At 48.6% G+C, this 16,750-nt stretch overlaps 1 protein-coding gene across 1 annotated transcript in view; it reads left to right on the forward strand.

Annotated features, from left to right (window-relative positions):
- TSPAN33 (tetraspanin 33) overlaps positions 1 to 16,750 on the forward strand; it is a 350,655-nt gene that overhangs the window by 201,319 nt on the left and 132,586 nt on the right. The window contains exon 3 of the mRNA XM_069629578.1: positions 8,931 to 9,058. Coding sequence (XP_069485679.1) covers positions 8,931 to 9,058 — 128 coding nt within the window. The remainder of the gene's footprint in view (positions 1 to 8,930; positions 9,059 to 16,750) is intronic.

Raw genomic sequence — 16,750 nt, forward strand, 5'->3', positions numbered from 1 at the left:
TGGGAGTGGAGGCCTTGGGTGATGGATGATGAGTTTCTTCTCAATAATTAAAGTGCCTCTCTTCCCCTCTGTAGCCTGTACTCAGCTGAGACAGGTTAAGCAGGCAGGAGATGTTATATTCCACAGGACCACTGTTCCTCGCTTCTTACAGAGTTACCAGCTTCAGTGGAAACACTGTGCTTTGGTGTTTGGCAGAACCTGCTTTCCTGATCCCATCTGGTCTCCGCTCCCCAGGTACAATAATGGCTTCCTTTTTAAATGGGCCCTATCCCGAGTTGGCACCATGTAACCTTCCCCTGCATTGAGACTGAGGCTATGAGTGGGGGGGGGGACCAGTGAATTCTCCCCATACCATCCCCCGGTCCATCATTTGCTAGCTTTTGGAGGCACTCTACCCCATTGGACACCCCACAAGATTTCCCCAGAACAAGCCGGTGGACTTTTTCAACAGGGCTCTATTCAGGGGAGGTCTAACCAAATGTTAGACCTCTGTCAATCTTCATTCCCGGTCTGCTTATTTAACACCCAAGCCGGTCAGTTTTTTTCTAAAATTCCGAATGTTATTTGCATCCTGCGTAACAATCAGCTGGTCCATGTCAGACCATGAGTTTGTGTTTTGCTGCTGGGTGCGTTTAAAACTTTAAAACACAGCAGTAAACCCAGATCTAGATTATTTTAGGCTTGTGTCAGTTGGCATCCTGGAATTTTAGACTTAAATTTGTAATGGAAAGAAAAAAGCTACAATCATTCTCTTTTCATGCGTTATGTTTCTATGTGGATTTTTAAAAAATATGATCATGTGGGTTTATCATGTGAAGAACAGTTGTTTATTTCGGATATGTTCTAATTCATAAAACGCATATAAACATAATAAAAGCAGAACACATCAATCATTCTTAAAGAAACAGCAATGGGTACGTCCATAACAGTAAAATAATGAGCAAGCAATTTATAGTAATCATTTAACCATATGATCAAATTGGTCCTTCAAGCTTAGCTCTTCTTTTCTTTTCTCAGAGGAGACTGGGTTTCAACAGCACTGCAAAAACAGGTTGCACTGGTTGAGGTTAAAAGTCCATCTATTAGTTACTGCGTTAACATGTACTGTGTTAAACCTGGCACTATGATGACCTATGATATGGGTTTGTAACAAAGTCAAGGTAAGGTGCCATCCCACCTTGACGAAGGAGGAGCGGGGGGAGTGTATCCTTACTGTTTCTGGCCCAGCACGCCTTAAGCATCGTATTTATTGCTGACATCGGGATAGTGGGCTGATCCTAAAGCAGGAACCCATACCCACAGGTCCAAGGATCTTTTTAATGTATGCTAACACCTGAGTCCTTTGATAGTTACCCAAGGATATAATGTGCTTCAGCCAAAAAATGTTAAGGCAGTCTGTGTCCAAGCTCCACACAGAGTGCCAGAAAACAACGAGTGTTAGCAGTAAGTTGTCCGATGTAAAACCCTGTCCAGTCTCGAGGTATGTAAGGTAAGCAGCAGTCGAAGTAGGCACCTTCAAGAGGGGAAAGAAAAGAATTTTCCTCAGATTGGAGCCCTGCAAGCTTGCCTGTGCCCCATATTCGCTGCCTTAAGTACCCACCCCCTTTCGTTTATAGACTGTTCGCATAATTGGCCCTGAAGAGTTATTCCGAATTCTAGCAAATGTGAAAAGGCAGCCTGTGCCCTGTTTCATCTTTAATCTTCTAGCATACAGATATTGTCCTTCCAAGTAAGCCGGCTTTTGAAGATAATCGTCAAATATTCAAACTGCTTACAGAAGGACAATTTGTAGTCCTACAGATAGATCCTCGGGTCATGCTGCCCACTCAGTGAAAAACGCATAACGTAGAGTTTCTTTGTTGAATTGATGTGCCAAGTGGGTCATAAAGTTCACGTAGTCTTCCACTAGTGTCTGCAGGGACTTGGGTGGTCTTGCTAAAAGGGCGGCATCATCTGCATAACTCAGGACCGTTAACTTCTGCCCCTCTCAATGTGGGGCATCTGTGCCCAGTTTGAACCAGACCTGGAGGAAGATGATTAACATACAAGTTAAAAAACATTGGGGCCAGCACACAGCCCTGACGGACACCTTTGTTCACAGCTATGCCGACGTTGACCTCGCCATCATTACCATAGCAGATACACACTGTGCATGGAGCGATTCTAGAACTCTCAGTAAACCCGGTAGCAGCCAAATAACTCCAGAGGAGACTCTTGTCCACGTGGTCAAAAGTGGAACTCTGATCCATAAAGGCTACATAGACAGGAGTCCTCAGCATAGTGCTATACTTGGATATAATTAGGTCAACATTAATACTCTGGTTGATCGTCCCCATTCCTGGTCTGAATACCAACTGTGTGTTGGATAGGAGATTGTTGTTAAAAGATGATTCCTCAAATCTCCTCATGATGACACCCGAGAATAATTTAGATGGGCCGTAAAACGTCAGAGCGATTGATTCCCATTTTTAGAGATTGGAACTGTATTACCCAATTCGTATCTCACTGGAAAAGATCCCATAGACAGCACTGCGTTAAAGACCTGGGTAAGAAAAGGGACCCAAAGCTGTTTACAGGAACGAGAAAATTAAACCATTTGCCACGTCCGCCCCAAGTGCTTTAAGTCATTTCTGCCGGCCATTAGCCAGTTCGACTTCCTTGACTGAAAGAGGTTCCAGAATCGTGCTGTCAGAGCCAGTGTACATCACTTCATTACCACCACTGCCAGCGTTATATAGTGCGGTGTAATCTACCCAGTCTTGTGCCTTAATGTGCGTTTTTCTGGTACGTCGTGAGAACCCAAATGTAAACTGTTCAAATACTTTGCAATGATCCCCAAAAGCTAGTATTTTAATTTCAGGTGGCAGCCTCTCACAGGGCTTCCGGTGACACCTGGCGATCTCCCGCTTCTGTGCGGCTAGTTCAGGTTTATATTGCATACGCCTTTGCCCGATTGTCACCGTGTTCAGGCAGTTCGCCTTAAGAGCCCCTAGTATAGCCTTCTCTTTTCTTTTGCATGGAGCTGAAAGCCTGGAGTTAGAATTCCCCGCTGATGCGGTTCTTTGCATTTCTTAGTTCTCATGAATTCCCCACATGATGCAATAAAGGGAGAGAAAGCCCCACGGACCAATTGGGGTGTGTTAGGGCTTAGACAAATCATTACATAGTCCTTTGTGGCTTTCACAACTTCCCTCAGTCTGTTGCTGAATCCGGCGTCCAGCGCAAATCGCGCCCCTTGGTGCGTTTTTTTCCAGTTGAGCGGGGAAAGACGGAACAGTAGCGGCAACTGAGTTGGCAGCCTCGAAGGGAGAGTGGACAGTGGTCGCTGTCACATCGGTCAAGGATATCAAAACCTTTAATACTGTGCCACCTTGACATAGGAACCAAAATATAATCAATAATACTTCTCAAACGGTCGTTGTTGAAAGTAAAATTACTAGCAGACTGGGATTGAAACCTCCCGTTGTCCGCTCTATAGCCTGATTCAATCCTAGGGTCCCATAGTAGCCGTGCATTATTTGAAGTACTAGAATCCATGGAACTGCTCCTCCTTATCACAGTGGAGCTCCTCCCCTGATCCGATTCTGGTTAAAGTCCCCATGGGCTACAATAGTCAAATCTGATCTGTAGCGACTGGACTCTTGTTGCATGATACCCTGTAAAGTTGAGCACACGTCAGCTGACTTGGCTCTATTATATTAGAGGTTGATGAGGCAGTATCTACCTTTGGGGTGCATAACGCCGTCACCGGTCGAGGGGGGGCTGCCAAAATCCATGTCCCCCTCCCCTCACCCACAAGCTGGACCAGCAGCAGAAACAAATCCAGGGGAAAATACAGTCAGACAACTCCAAGCAGTAGGGCTATGCAGACAAGAGACCGCCCCTGACTGGAAATCCCTTTGGGGAAGGTTTTGGCCCGGTACACCCTCACCCCCAAAGAGCCGATGATTAAAGCCACACCGCAAACATGGAAACTAATAGCAGCTCATAGGGCTCTAGTACCTGCATACAGCACTTACAGCGGCAGTGGTGTATGTAAGTGCCCCCTGCTGTACGACAGGAGCCTAGAAAGAATGGGCTCCAATCCCAGCATTAAGGCTTAGCCCGACCTATTACTCTTGGGTAATGTACATACGCTCACAGCATCTAACATGTCAATATTGCCAACCCCTAAATCTTTCTTGATTGTCAATCCGTAAGTGTTTTGGTGCTCAGGGTATGTTCCTTAAAAAAAAGCCTTTCTCATGTTTTAACTGGCTAAAGTGTTTCCTCAAGTTTAATAATAGTGACCATCCATATAGTGTACACAAGTTATTTTTTCCTGTCTCTCACACAGTACTTGATAACCACAGCCCTTTTCGACTTTGTCTGTTCAGATACGTACACCTTCCTAGTAGCTCTAATCCATATTTCTGATCAGCATCCTTGGGCTAAGCTAAGGCATGTGTACCTTCCTTGTTGCGTCCACCCTGTCTCCGGTATCTGTGCTTTGAGGCTTCTAATCTAAGGTAAACAGATCTTTTTTCATACAGTCCGTGTCCTTTTAGACTGATCTGTGTCCTGCATCTGCACTGCACCTTCCTCGTAGCTCCTATTGTTAAAATGTCCCTGTATGTGAGCTACAATTCTTTCTGTGAACTAAAATGTGAGCTTCCAACTCTAATGTTTTTTGCGATTATTTTTATAGAAAACATTTCGATGACTAATGTTGTACATAGGTTAGCAATTGATACATCAGGGTCTGAAGTAAGAGAAAGGAATACATGCTTCCGAGTGTGGCAGGAAAGGGCAATATGAGGGTATAATGGAAGGCTGTAATCCATTGTTGGCATTCTGAATGGCTCCCAGAAGGACATATGAAGCGCTACCTCACTTGTTATTGAGTATCCCCTGGGCCTATAGCCTAGGCATCCACAACTAAGGATATAAGCAGCAAAGTACAACTCTGGTTCTGTTATAGCAAGAAAGTGCCTAGGGCCAGAACCCCTGCTCAAGCCAGAATTAACTTGCGTTAGTAACACTTCTTTGCCGCGCTCACCCAATACACAGATCTTGTCACCCTATGTCTCTCTGTTCACTGCAGAGCTGTTATTAACTCGAACTAAGAGAATCCCTGGTGTGGGCCTGCTAACTGCCAGTTGGTTGCCTAGAGCCCTGTTCTAGCCCAACTCGAAACCTTTACATATTCCTTCCACGCAATGTTTTCCCTCCACCCCTTTCAAGACGCACTGACTGACACACCCGCCTTCCCCCTTGGGATTCACTTGCCTACTTCTTTTACCATCCATCATGCACCTTGAGCTTGCTCCCTCTTCCTTGCACTTATTCTGTTCCTCCCTTTCTCTTGTAACCTTATGCCAAAACTTGATTCATCTTCTACCTCACTTTCTCCTCTACCTGTCTCCCTCCTCTCCTCTCCACCTGCACTCTACCCCCGCAAATGCGATACTCCTGTTCTCCAAGGATCTCCAATCTCATCTACTCCCCCATGTCCACCGCACAACGGCTACTTCTCTTTCACTTGGCCTCTGGAATGGATAATCCCTTTGTATTAAGCCTTCCCACATTACTGTCCACTTTGACTCTTTTTACCCTCAACTTTAACTTCTTGTTATTACAGAAATCGGGATCTACCGTCATTACTGTGCTACAGCAGCAGCTTTCCACACTGTCTCTGCTACCTTCTCCCACTCTCTCTGGCCTGTTGAGAATTGCGGTGGAGTGTGGTTTCCTATCAATGAGGCACTCACAACTGCTCTCTTGCTCCTCTCGGATGTCACATGCTCCACTTTTGAATATACCGATTTTCAACTTCTCTCTATCAACCCCTCCAAAACCCTTGCAACTCCTTGCCTGACCTAAAGCTTCTCTGTGAGTCACTTACATCAACATCTGCATTGTTATGCTTGGATAAGGATCGAGGAATGAGACGCAGACACAGAGTTCATAGTTTTGTCTATAGACTTTTATTTGAAACAAAAAAGGGATTGGAAAAGACCTTGTCCTTACTCTAAGAGGTATTTCCCTACCTAAACCAAAACTAAGGGTCTGTCCGATGTCAAGATGTTCAAAGCAAAATGTCCTGTGTTGAAAGTTCTATTCTGGCTCTCACATTCTAGAAATAATTTCTATGATGAAAAGGGTAATGTCTTGGCCTTAAAAAGTGTACAAAAATGTTCGGAAAAAAAAGGAACAGGTAATTAATTCTAACACCAAAAGTTCCCAATTGAATGGCTTACACAGTTCTAGGGGATTGTTGCCTCCCCCAGGGTTTCCTCTCATAGATGTCCAAGCTCCTAATGGTAGGCGTCTTCCTTAGACTTTCTGTTCAGCAAAAATAGTTTTTATAGTAAACAACTTGGCTGTTAGTCTTAATTTCGTAGGAGACCTGGTTTATTCCCTTGCCAGGTTTCTTCTTCTTTTTAATGTAATTTCATCAGTCTTTGGCTATACCCGATTTATCCTCATATCCGCGCTTACGCATGTAATCTACTTTACACACTTACCAACTTGACTTTGCTTGGTAAACTTTCCTGCCAGGGCGTTCTCGTGTGCTTCACTTGACACACTTGCAAACTTGACAATATCTTGTATTCATTCCTTTATTTCTCTTTTGGAAATAACAAGTCTCACATGCTGTCGTATATGCTTCATTTATTCTTATTTGCCTTTGGTAGGGTTGCTGATGTGCCCCGGTGTCCCAGCTTCCCTCTTGTGGACTCACCGGTTGTCTGTGGCATGCTTCGGTTCTCCCGCGGTAAGCATACAGTGGCTCTTCGGCGTCCCATTCCTCCTCGCCGGGTTTGCCAACCTCTTTGTGGCTTCCGCATCCCTAGTGGCTCCCATTTGCCTGCTATGCGCTTCTCCGTGTTCGAGCAGTGTGGCTGCTGCTCTCCGGTACCCTTGAACGCCAGGAAGTCTTCCCTTCTCTTCCTCCCATGGCGTTCTTGCAGCGAACCGGCTCCTGCAGCCAGGGGTTGACTGGGAACCAAAAGAGACCCTGGAAACAATGTTCAAAGTGGTCCCATATTGCACATTTTCAGCAAGCCCAACCCTTTTCCTATGAGAAAATGTGGAAATAACACACAAAAGAGGCACTGACTGCACAGGACTACCGGGAAATCTCCAGAGGTCCCCATAGGCCAGTCGACCCCTGCCTGCAGTCTTCTTCTCTTTGCCTTCTCTGTGAGCTGGTTGCCTCCATGGTCTTCCCATCAACAGTGGTCCCTCAGTCAGTACCGAGTGGACAAGATTATACTAGCTAACGACTCCCTCCTGTCAGCTGGTTCAGTGTTTTAAATGTTTCAGCACCAATTATGCCCTTGCAACCACTAGAGCGCTGCTTGTGCTTCTAGAATTTATCAATCTTCATTGCTCCACTCGGCTTTCTCATCACAGTAGTTTTACATTCATGGAAAGGGAAGTCAGTTTTGGTGACTCATAGACCGCTCATGGGAAGGTATTCTTGACAGCTTCCATGGGTGGGTGAAGGAAGTTATGACAATATGCCATTAAGGTATGGGGAATGAAGGGGGTATCCCTAAAAAGAAAAAGGGGATACCATGTCTCGTCTGATGTCATGTCACTCCCTTGCAGGATGCCTCCCCCCATCTGATCCTCCCTCATATAGCTGCCCCCATGTTCAGGATCAGGAAACATCTGCCGTGCCCTGGCCACATGGGGAGAGGTCACCTGTGGCAAAGGAGTGATGACACCATCTGATTCATCACCTGGGGTTATTTATCCTACCCAAGCCCTTTGCCTTGAACTTAACTCCCCCCTTGGCTTTCTATGTACTTCTTACTACCCCTCTGACCTCTCCATTGACCCATTTCCCCCTTTCAAAATGTAGTTTAAAAAGAAATGTTTTAAACTGCTCGTATTTACTTTAAGTGGGCACAATTTACCCAGAGTGCGACCCGGAAAATGAAGGGCTACCCCCGCCCTCGTCTGATGCAAGTTCTTGACTCTGGCTGCAATGGATGAGTTTTGAAGAGTGGGATCCACTTAGATATGAGTTTGCCTATGACCTCTATGTATCCCTGTGGTTTTTCGCTGGACATATGCTTCACTTTTGGCTCAGGATGCCACGATTGAGTGGCATGTACCTCCCTGGGGTCCAATGAACTTTGTACTGGGAGTGCACAGCTGGCACTCCTCGCTTTTCTGATGTTCTTGGCACGCACACCTGAGGCAGTGGTGTTTCTCTCCTTGGCTTGTGAATAACTCTTGAAACTCGCTACCCAGGATTTCCTGGTGTTCCTGCCTGACCTAGCTTGGACTCTTGAATCTGGGTGCCTTACTGTGCCCATGTGGGAGCACCGCCCTTGCTCGGGAGGTTCTTTGAAACTGAGTGGCTGTAATGGTGTTACCTCTGTGCTCTGAACTCAGGGTGCCCGAGATTGTGAAGATTTGCTACCAAGGGTGGAATGGGAACAAGAAGGGGTGTGGGAAATGTTTTTCCAATGACCCCCATATTGCATGACGATGAATGTTACGATGAAGCAAAACGCCTATAAGTTGGGTTTGTGGGAGTTCTCTGCCCAAGTGAGTTTTTTAAAAGGGGCTCCAAATAGAGAGAGTATCTTAAAATACATTTGTCCCTTTATAGAGAATACAAAGTAGTTCAATCTAACAATAAACTGACATTATAATTGTGTTAACAGTGAGGAATAACACACTGGGAGCTTTATAGCACGTTCTTTGCTTCAAGGGGTTGTGAGGGATGGGGAGAAATTGAAGGAAGGTGGTATGGTGGCCGGTATAGAGGGGAAGGGGAGAATAAAAGCATGGTACTCGCACTAAAGAGCCCCAATATCCAGAGGTCCCTGAAGGCCAGTACACCACTGTTTGCTACCTGGACTTGCATTAACCTCCACACTTGGTACTGCGCTGGAGTTCTCACTGGCTGATGTCACTTTCCTTCACAGAAGCTGCCATGGCCTGCCTGGCCGTGGACCCGGCCCTCCTCCTCATCGTGGTGGGCGTCCTGATGTTCCTCCTAACCTTCTGTGGCTGCATTGGGTCTCTACGTGAAAACATCTGCCTTCTGCAAACGGTGAGCTGACCAGGTCTAGGAGGGTGTGTTATTTATGATCAGGGAAAAGACCATGAGCGAGTGTGAGTGATGGCGGACCAGGACCCCAAGGAATATAGAAACGTGGAGGTCTTTGGACAGTCGAAACAGTAGCAGGTCTAGAGCTGCCCAATTATAGTAACTTCTAAAAGTGTACTTGCTTGACAAAGCTATTGCTTAAAACATCCAAGCTATTTTCTTCATATCTCAAAGTAAGGCAAGCGAAACATTAACTTATGCAAGTTTGAGAAGGTGTGGGTATACACGGATCACTTGTAGTGTATGTGAAGAATAGCTTGAAGTGGTGTGATGACATGTGGCCATGTTGCACTGGTTTTAAGAACACTGCCCTATCTGCCAGTGGAGTACACAGTCACGTTTGAGTTGTGATAAGCCGTGGCATGTCAGATTACCACCTGTTTGGTACATTGGATTTTCCCATTCTATCAGATAGACCAGATTTGACGAACTTCAACATTGAGACAAAACCATCAGGGCTCATGGCCTGCAACTCTTTTGCACTCTTGCTACTTCTGTCAGCGAAAGATGCAACAATCTTGAAGGACCAGTCTGTGCCCTTTCACTTTAACAACCCATATAACATAAGTCTGTTACTAGTGGACTCTCCCAGCAGAACATATTTGGGGATGAAGGGGGGTCATTGTAGACTGGGAAGATCGGTAGTACAAGACGTAATGCATTTACATCTTGCTTTGCCACGTCCCCTGGACAACACCCATTGACCCCCCTCCCTAGGAAGAAGGCCTTGCCAGTAGTATTAACCACATAAACATGGGGTAATCCTGTCCTCACAAATTAAAGTCCGCAATAACTTCTTGCAGTCATGATTCACACCTTCCTGAAAAACCTGAACAGCAGTAACTAATACTTGCGTTGGAGGAAGAAACAACCACCTTCTGAGATAAGTCTACATAAGCCTTTTTATTATTCTGGCTAATCATGTAGCTTTGTATTTGTTTTTTTCTCAAAAAATGTAAAAAAAATCATGATTATTTTAAACATAACAACCAATACAAAATAGTGACAATGTGCAAAATAGTGGACAGAGCACAATGCAATTAATTACAAATATAGAAGACAGGCAAGTCACAAATATAGAAGACAGGCAAGTCACATATCTGTTTGATGTGCATATACATAAATTCAAAGGAGCTAGAGATCAACACAATATTACTTCATATGATTCTCAATCTCATAGTTCTTATTTTGTAAAGTACTGCATTTAGTATCTGTTTTTTTTTAGTCCAAGCAGTATGGGCCAGTGAAGCTTGAAAAATTATTTTGGCGCCTGGTGCTAGTAGTGTGCCCTGGCGGTGGTAGTCAGACTTTAAAGAGTTGAGTCTGTCTGTGCCTAGCGCTTTTTGTGGAATGACCAGAAGGGACTGGTCCAAGACCAAAAGAGACTGGTCGATGTCCATGGAAAAGTGAAGGAAATTTGGTGTGGTCCTTGATCGTGGTCCTAAAAAATTGTTTTTCCACGTTGATCACTGACGTTCCGGTTATTGTAAGTCAAAACTTAAAAGGAATAAACACTGTTGCAATTTCAAAATTAGGCAAGTTAAGACAGCACCAAGGTGCTCTGTGTGGGGGGCGAGAGAGGCTGATGGTGTATGCCTACAAGTCAGAAAGGTTCGTGCTCACCTTGCAAAAGAATGTGGATAGGCGCTCCGAGGTTCGCCGCAATGTGTGGAAGCTCCGGGTGCCTGGCTAAAATGGAGCTGTACTGTTTTTTTTTTTTTTTTAAATATTTTATTGATTTTATATTTTAGAAAAACAAACAACACACACCACAATACAACTGTTAATTATTTACAGAAACCACAAAAGAAAATACGAGAAAGGAAAAAGAGAAAAAAAAAAAAAAGGAAAAAAAAGGAAAACTCCCCCCACCCCCCATCAAGCCAGAGCCGGCTCCCTTGCATCCTCAGTCGGGGCACCGTCAGGAGAAACATTGTCCGTAGGCACATCTTCAGAATTCTCAGAGTCGTCCAAGCCCTGTTGTGGGTTGGTCATAGAGGCCACCAATTGTCGCCAGGCCAGCAAGGGCCCTATCTCCTCCTCGCCCCCTCTAGTGACCGCTTCAAACCAGACCACGGATTCAGCCTCCGCCCACCTCATAATGTCCGCCCACCATAGTTCCACTCTCGGCCTGCTAGCCGATTTCCAGTTCATGGCAATCCTGCGTTTGGCCAGAACATATGCCAGGTCCCTCAGCTTGCTCAAATGCCTAAAGTGTCTGGGCCTGGGGAAGATCCCAAGCATACATGACCAGGCAGATCCCACGTCCAACACCACTCCCCCACTTGCGAGCTTCATCTTGACCTCCTCCCAAAATCTATACACTTCCGGGCAGGCCCAAAACATATGCAGCAACCCAGCTTCCACCTCCCCACACCTGGGGCATTTTTGAGTAATCGAGCCTCCGAACCGTGCGATCCTCTGGGGAGTCAGGTAGGCCCTGTGAGTAATGTAAAACTGGAGTTGTTGGAGCCGTGCATTTCTGGACACCTTTTTATGATATCCCAGGACCCTCTTCCACTGACCCTCCGTCATGAGTTCACCCATCTCCTCTTCCCATTCATGCCTCAGTTGGGGCAACTCTTTCCCAGCCTTCGTACTGAGGAGTTCGTATATTCGTGATATTTCATGCCCACCCTCTGAGACATCATACATAGTTTCAAGGGTGGCCTCAGGATCATCTGCCAGTGCCGTCTCCGGCCATCTCTTTCTTACACGTTTTACTAGCCTAGCATGGGTGATGTAATGGCCTCTGTGCACCCCCGTCTCATCCTGCAACTTTTGAAAGTCCAGCGCCTCCCCCTCTCTCCATATATCCCCAAGCGTGGCCAGGCCCACCGGCTCCCAATGCCTGCGGACAGAGTGAAACAGTTGGGTGTCGTTTTCACACAGGGCCACCAGCGGGACCTGCCAAGATAGTGGTTCTGACTCCCCCATCAATTTCCATGTTCTGTGCCAGACCTCCCATCCCAACCTCAATAGCCACCCTCTTCCCGTCAGTTTATTCCTTTGTAGCCACACCACCTCTCTCAGGAAATATGGGGCCGCATCATCACGCAGCAACCTAGATTCCGCCGAATCTTCATCAGACAACCACCTGGCCACATACAACAGTTGTCCCGCCAGATAATATAGTTCGAAGTTGGGCAAGCCTATACCCCCCTTCTCGCACGGGTTCTGAAGCTTCCACAGGGCCACCCTATTCCTGGAGTTACCCCACACGAAGCCCCTACACATACTATGAAGTCGTACAAATAGGCTTTTAGAGATCAAATACGGGACGTTCACGAAGAAGTGCAGGAGTCTGGGAAGGACCACCATTTTCAGCAAAGCCGCCCTCCCCATCATGGACAGGGGCAATCTGGACCAGAATGTCATGCTGTTCTTGACCCCCTCTATGGCTTTCTCTGTGTTATGCTTGTGCACCGCCTCAGTCCGGTGGTAAATATTTACCCCCATGTACCTAAACGTGTCGGTCCGCCATGGTATTGGCAACACAGGCAACCTCTCCAACGGGACGTCCTTGTACCCGCCCAAAGGGAACAGGCTAGACTTCCTGGGGTTCACTGATATGCCCGAGAGGACAGCGTAATGATCCAGTACTTCCAGTACGTACTGCAGGTTCTCCTCCGGGTAGCGGAGGTACAACAGCATATCGTCCGCATAGAGAGATGTTAAGTGGCTGCCGCTGGCAGTGTTAATGCCCACCTCACCGTATTGTTGCCGCAGGCATATCGCCAGCGGTTCCAGCGCAAGTATATATAGCATGGGTGACCAAGGGCATCCCTGCCTGGTCCCCCTGCTAAGCTGCCAGGCATCCGAGACTGTGGCCCCAGTCTTGACCCTAGCCACCGGGCTGCTATATAACAACTGGACCCATCTGATATAACCAGCGCCCACGCCGTATCCCTGCAGGGCCGCTTTCAGCCAAGGCCATCTCACTGATTCGAAGGCCTTGACCGCATCCAGCGACACTACCGCCATCTCGCCCGTGTCATTCTTAGTATGGTCGATAACATGGTGCAGCCTCCTATGGTTATCACTGATATTCCTGCCTGGCACATATCCCGTTTGATCCGGGTGGATCAGCTTGCCAATCACTTTCTTCAACCTGTTGGCCAGCACTGCCGTGAGTATTTTGCTGTCCTGGTTTAGCAAGAACAGAGGTCTATAAGATCCACACTCAACAGCCGGCTTGCCTGGTTTCAGTAATGGAACAATCATGGCCTCACGGAGGGACAACGGGAGTTCTCCCTGTTCGTATGCCTCGTTAAACAAGGCCAGCAGAGGCTGCAGCAGCTCCTGCACGTACACCTTGTAAAACTCACCGGGCAGGCCATCCGCCCCAGGTGCCTTGCACGTGGGGAGGCCCCGGATCACCACCTCCAGCTCATCAGAGGTGATAGGGGCGTCCAGTTCCTCCCGCTCCAGGTCGTCTAGGGTGGGCAGACCAATGTCTTCCAGTGTGTTCAGGATGTCCTGGCTCCTGTCCTCCCCAGTGTCCTCATGCAAACGTTTGTAGAACCTGAGGAATTCCTCGTTCACCCCATCCTGAGTGTTGCGAAGACCACCGTCCTCACCACGGATCTCATGGATAACCACTCGGGGGGACTCACTCTTGTACAGCCAGGCCAACAGTCTGCCTGGCTTGTCGCCCCCCGCGTGCAGCCTCTCTGTGTATTTCCTATGGTTCAGTCTACATAGTCGGTCCCAAAGAGCGCTGCACGCCACCTGAAGGTCTCTCATCCTAGTCTTGTCTACCTGAGTGGCATTCTCAAGACGAGCCAGGCTCTCCAGTTCCCTTTCGGTGTCCTGAAGCTCCCTCTCGATACCCCCTTGAAGTTCCTTGGATTTGGAGATCGCCACTCCGCGCACCACTACCTTAAAGGCCTCCCACAGAGTTCCCGCAGAACGCACACTACCCGTGTTTATCTCGAAGTATTCCCCGATGGCAACCCTCAGGTCCTCCCGGAAACCCTCATCCTGGAGTGCTTCCGCCCGGAGTCTCCATGTGGGGACCCGAGGCCTAGGGGGTTGGTGTCGACACTCTACCACCATGGGCGAATGGTCCGACAATACTCGAGCTTTGTATTCCGCCTCCACTATTTCGCCCGCTATCTCGGCAGTTCCAAACACATAATCCAATCTCGTATATGAGTCGTATGGCGCCGCATAATGCGAATACTGCCTCTCCGTGGGGTGGAGTCTCCTCCACACATCCACCAGTCTCAAGTCTCTTAGCAATGTCCCGAGCGCCTTGGCCGCCAGCGACATTTTCCCTTTGGTGTCTGCGGACCGGTCCATTTTGGGATCTAAGACACAATTGAAGTCCCCTCCCCACACCATCACGCCCCCTACCAAGGGGCCGAGTTTGCCATAGAGGGATCTAAAGTAGGCTGCAGTATCATGATTGGGGGCATACAGGTTGAGGATGTGTACTTCCCTGTTCTCCAGGAGTCCTGTTATCGCCACCATTCTACCCTCCGGGTCCACTATCGAGTCGAGCACCCGGAACGGTACATGCGGCGCCACCCAGGTGATGACCCCTCTAGCATACGCCGAGTATGTGGCACCCACCACCTTGCCCTTCCACTTCCTCGTAACCACCTCCAATTTCTCCCTGGTGAGGTGGGTCTCTTGTAGCAGGGCTATGTCTATCCGCATCCTCTTCAGGTATAGCATGACTTTGTTTCGCTTGAGGTAACTATTGAGGCCTCGGACATTCCAGGTAACTATGCGAAGACTATCCGATGCCATCGGTTTGGTCTGTATTCGGCCCCGCCCTCCCCACAATACCCCCTTGGTCTAACACTCCGCCGGCTCTTCCGCCCCTGATCCCTATCCCCCCTCCCTGTTTCCCAACTACACACCACAGCAAACAACCCCTCCCATCCCAACAATAGCCCAGCTCCATCCCTGGATCTCAGGCCCACCCGCGTCTGGTCTTATCCCGTTTACAAGGAATAGGACCCCGCGGGGCGTCGCCGATCTAACAGCGACCTAACTAACTAGATATGTTACTATTGGGGACAAAGGAAGCCTCTTGGAGCTCCCAATCAAGTGACCACGGGTGGGCACGCCCCACGGGCCAGCCAGTCTGTACCACATCATACGCATCACATATCGTACAAATGACTATATTCAAGTCCCAATGTCTCGGCCCCGTTGCCCCAGGCGGCCCAGCCATAAGCTACTTATCTTCCGTAGTCTCTGCCTGAATGCCTGATTCTTGAGGACTGCCCAGCGCGTCTAGCCAGTCCATCGCCTCAGTTGGTGTTTCGAAAAACAGGGATCTGCTTCTGTAGAAGACTTTCAATTTGGCCAGGTAGAGTAGCATATAGCGATGGCCAGCTTCACGAAGCCTCCTTTTCACCGCTCCGAAGTGCATCCGACTCCGCTGTACTTGTAGCGTGTAGTCAGGGTAGGCCGTAATCTTGGCCGATCCTCTGTCAATCGTTCCCCCTTTTCGAAAGAATTCAAGAATCTTTTCGCGATCACGGTAGTTCAGAATTTTCGCGATCACCGGCCGCGGGGGGGGCCCCGGGAGGCGGCCTCCTGGTTAGGGCCCTATGAGCTCTCTCAACTGCAAACCCCTGGGTCAGTACCCCGCCGGTAATCTCCTGCAAAAGCATGGATTCCACAAATTCCGTAGGGTCTGGCCCTTCAGTTCCTTCAGGTAGGCCCACAATACGGATATTGTTGCATCTGGCACGTCCCTCCGCCTGCTCCGCTCTGTCCTCCAGGTTGCCCACCCGTTGCACAAGGGCGTGTAGCTCCTTTTTATGAGCAGCGCAATCTGCTGTGTTCGTGGCCGTCTCCTTCTCGATGGCCCCCGCGCGTTCCGAGACCGCCCTCACATCCAGCCTAAGCAGATTCACCTCCTCCTGGACGGCACCGATCTTGAGATTTAAGCCTTCCTGTAGCTCTTTCATGGCGAGGCCCAGCTTGGTCTCCCATGACACTTTTAAGTCCGCAATCGCCGCCAGCACCTCCTGTATCTTGCCAGGTGACTCAGCGGTCGTCACGGGGGTCTCTTTGATCTTGCCTCCTTCCGCCCCTTGGGGGGACTTGGCGTAAGCCTCCATCGTGGGCTGTTTGGCCTTGGGTTTCACACCTCTCGTGGTCATAATGTTGTATGAGTCGGGCGGGGGCCTGTCCCGCCAGTCACTGAGAGAGAGTCACGCCACCCGACGTCCAAAGCCTGACCCACCACACCATGGGGCATCCAACACGCCCGGAGCACTCCGACCACCAGGCCCACGGTCCTATCGTTTCAGCCACATCCGTTCGGCACTCCCGCTCGTTGGGCCACCGTGCGTCCTAGGAGGCGCTCATGTGTTTTAGTCTCCGAGCAAAGGGACGCAAAGGTCCAGCACTCGTGATCGCGACACTGACTTCATGATCCTCGGTGTTCGCAACGTGTCGCCGCCATTTTGTCTTGTCCGCCTGCTCAGGGCTCGTCCCAGTCAATCACAATTATTTCGGTTTCTAAGCCTTCTGAACGTCCCAAACTTTCACAGGATGTGGTGGTGGCATTCACACACCTGGACATCGATTTCCAACGTCGGCCGGCCCCCGTGGACGTACCCCTCCATCAGGATCAAAACAGGATCAGCGGAGCTCCTCCAGAGTGCG

This window comes from Ambystoma mexicanum, chromosome 12 (genome assembly GCF_040938575.1).
Source record: "Ambystoma mexicanum isolate Mex_15411 chromosome 12, UKY_AmexF1_1, whole genome shotgun sequence".
NCBI classification, from domain to species: Eukaryota; Metazoa; Chordata; class Amphibia; order Caudata; family Ambystomatidae; genus Ambystoma; species Ambystoma mexicanum.